The sequence below is a fragment of the Crotalus tigris genome, unplaced genomic scaffold (assembly GCF_016545835.1).
Source record: "Crotalus tigris isolate CLP2741 ecotype Arizona unplaced genomic scaffold, ASM1654583v1 scf7180000024337.5909745, whole genome shotgun sequence".
Taxonomy (NCBI): Eukaryota; Metazoa; Chordata; class Lepidosauria; order Squamata; family Viperidae; genus Crotalus; species Crotalus tigris.
The window spans coordinates 2919481-2921883 of record NW_024100507.1 but is presented as its reverse complement, the minus strand read 5'-3'; the positions used below and the strand labels follow the sequence as shown (position 1 = coordinate 2921883).

General features: G+C 35.6%; 1 protein-coding gene across 1 annotated transcript; it reads left to right on the top strand.

Moving 5' to 3' along the window:
• The first annotated feature begins 298 nt into the window (after positions 1-298).
• LOC120300026 (thioredoxin domain-containing protein 12-like) lies at positions 299-1097 on the top strand. Its single transcript, XM_039325509.1, has one exon. It carries the CDS (start codon positions 340-342, stop codon positions 853-855), a length of 516 nt encoding a protein of 171 aa, XP_039181443.1. The 5' UTR covers positions 299-339; the 3' UTR covers positions 856-1097.
• The last annotated feature ends 1306 nt before the right edge of the window (positions 1098-2403 follow it).

Sequence of the window (2403 nt, the reverse complement as noted above, 5' to 3'; positions counted from 1 at the left end):
CCCCTGCTACTGTTCACTTCCGCCTCATACGGTCCTGGATTGGGGAAGTTCTCTTCTCCCCTTTTTTGGCTGGCTAGATAGCATACTAAAAAGCAGAGACATCACCCTGCCAACAAAAGTGCGTATAGTCCAGGCCATGGTTTTCCCAGTTGCAATGTATGGCTGTGAAAGTTAGACCATAAGAAAAGCTGAGCGCCTACTGTGGTATTGCGGCAGGTGGGAAAGAACAAATCCCTCCCAGCTCCACTCCTTTTTCACGAGAGGGCTGACTTGAATTGATCAGATTACTCGGTGAAGCTGACCGGCAACTCAACCCCTGAGAGGAGTCGCGCTGCCACCATGAAAGTTCATCTCGCATCGCTCTCCCCTCTCCTTTTTTCTTCCTTTTGCCACTGGTTCGTTGTGGCTGCAGCTGAAAAACCGCTTGGAAAAGGTTTTGGAGATCATATTCACTGGAGAACACTAGAAGATGGGAAAAAAGAGGCTGCAGCCAGTGGATTGTCTCTCATGGTAATAATTCATAAATCCTGGTGTGGTGCTTGCAAAGCTTTAAAACCAAAGTTTACTGAATCAAAGGAAATCTCTGAGCTTGCCCATAATTTTGTAATGGTTAACCTTGAGGATGAAGAGGAACCTAAGGATGAAGCTTTTAGCCCTGATGGTGGTTACATTCCTAGAATTATTTTCATGGATCCCAGTGGAAAGATCCATCCAGAGATCATAAATGAGAAAGGAAACCCCAACTACAAGTATTTTTATACTAGTGCTGATCAAGTGATCCAAGGGATGAAGGTAGCCCAAGAGAAGCTAACAGGGGATGCTTTCAAGAAAAAACATATTGGAGATGAATTATAATACCCCAAATATCTATTTTATATAGGCTCAGCATTTAAATTTAAATGTGACCCTAATTTTTTTCATATAAAAATGTTGGTGCTCTGAAAAAAAAATACTGTAGATGGTAAACCAGATGCTATCTAATTTTCATACAGTGAATTCAATTAAAGTAATATGTCCTCCCTTGTTTACATTGAAATGGATATTTATAATAGAAAAAAATGGCTAAATACTTCAACAAATAAATGTTTCAATCTTAACTGCATAAGTAATCAGGTTTCAGTGGAGTTTAAAGCCAAATTATAAGAACACATATTATGTTGAGGGCATTAATCATAAAGATTTTTTAAAATATCTTACAAATAAAACTTGTTCATTTTAGTAGATTTTGAGAAAAGAATATGTGGATTTTTTTTTCTTTAACATGAACTTAATTCAGTGTTTCTCATCCTGGTAGTGCTAAACATATTTAGGATACAATTCCCACAATTCATGTTGGCTGAAATTATGGGAGTTATGCTTATATGTAAATCGCCAATTTTTGAGTAAAATTACATTAGAACCACATCTATGAGTCTCAAGAAGTTAAATTGATTAAATGGATAAATCTGCTATAGAGACTATCCTAACAATGCATTCCTATGCATGTCTACTCAAAAGTAAGCGTATTGGGTATTCCCAAGTATTAATTAGTATTAGTACAAGAGTATTCCATGGGGTTATTCCCAAATATATTATGATTATGGTATGTATAGCCTCATTTTCCTGTTTGCTCCAGGAATAGAATGAAACAAATACTAATTACATGATTATGTGTACTTTTTCCTGATAACAATTGCCTGTTACTTCATTTGGTTGATTTATATGAACCTTGCTTTTATGTATTTGTGCATTCATCTTTCAGGTTTTCATCAATGGAAGAAAAAAAAAGTATCTCACTGAATGTTATGGTGGTTGCCTTATTTCAGCATGCTATACTGTATTTTTGTACCGGTGGACAATGAACAATAAATTTTATATTTATAAGGTGGGCTTGCTTAGAGAGGATGAGAATTTGTTAAAACAAATTAGAGATCAAAGTCGAACCCATATTAAAAGAATTTATGGTGTTTTGGTGGAATTGGATTCAGAAGCAGAGCTAGTTAAAGACTGTATGGTTAAGTGGGCACAAAATTTTGATGAACCGATTTTATTAGATACATGGGAGATTATTTGGGTGAGGAATGTTAAATTGACGCAAGCCCAAAACTTACGGGAAAACTTTTATAAAATGTTTTATAGATGGCACCTTGATCCACAAAAAATGTCTCGTATGTATCCAAACCTGCAGCCTAAATGTTGGAGATGTGGTTGATCGGATGCTACTTATTATCATATCTGGTGGTCATGTAAAAGTATTAAAGCTTTTTGGATTAAGATATGGTGGAATATTCAAAGAATTTTTAAAAGAAGGATAAAATTTACTCCACAATTGTTTTTGTTGGGTATTGTTTCCGATTGTGACAGTAAAGAAACTATATTAATGTTAAATCTAATTACAGCAGCTAGGTTGTTAGTAGGGCAATG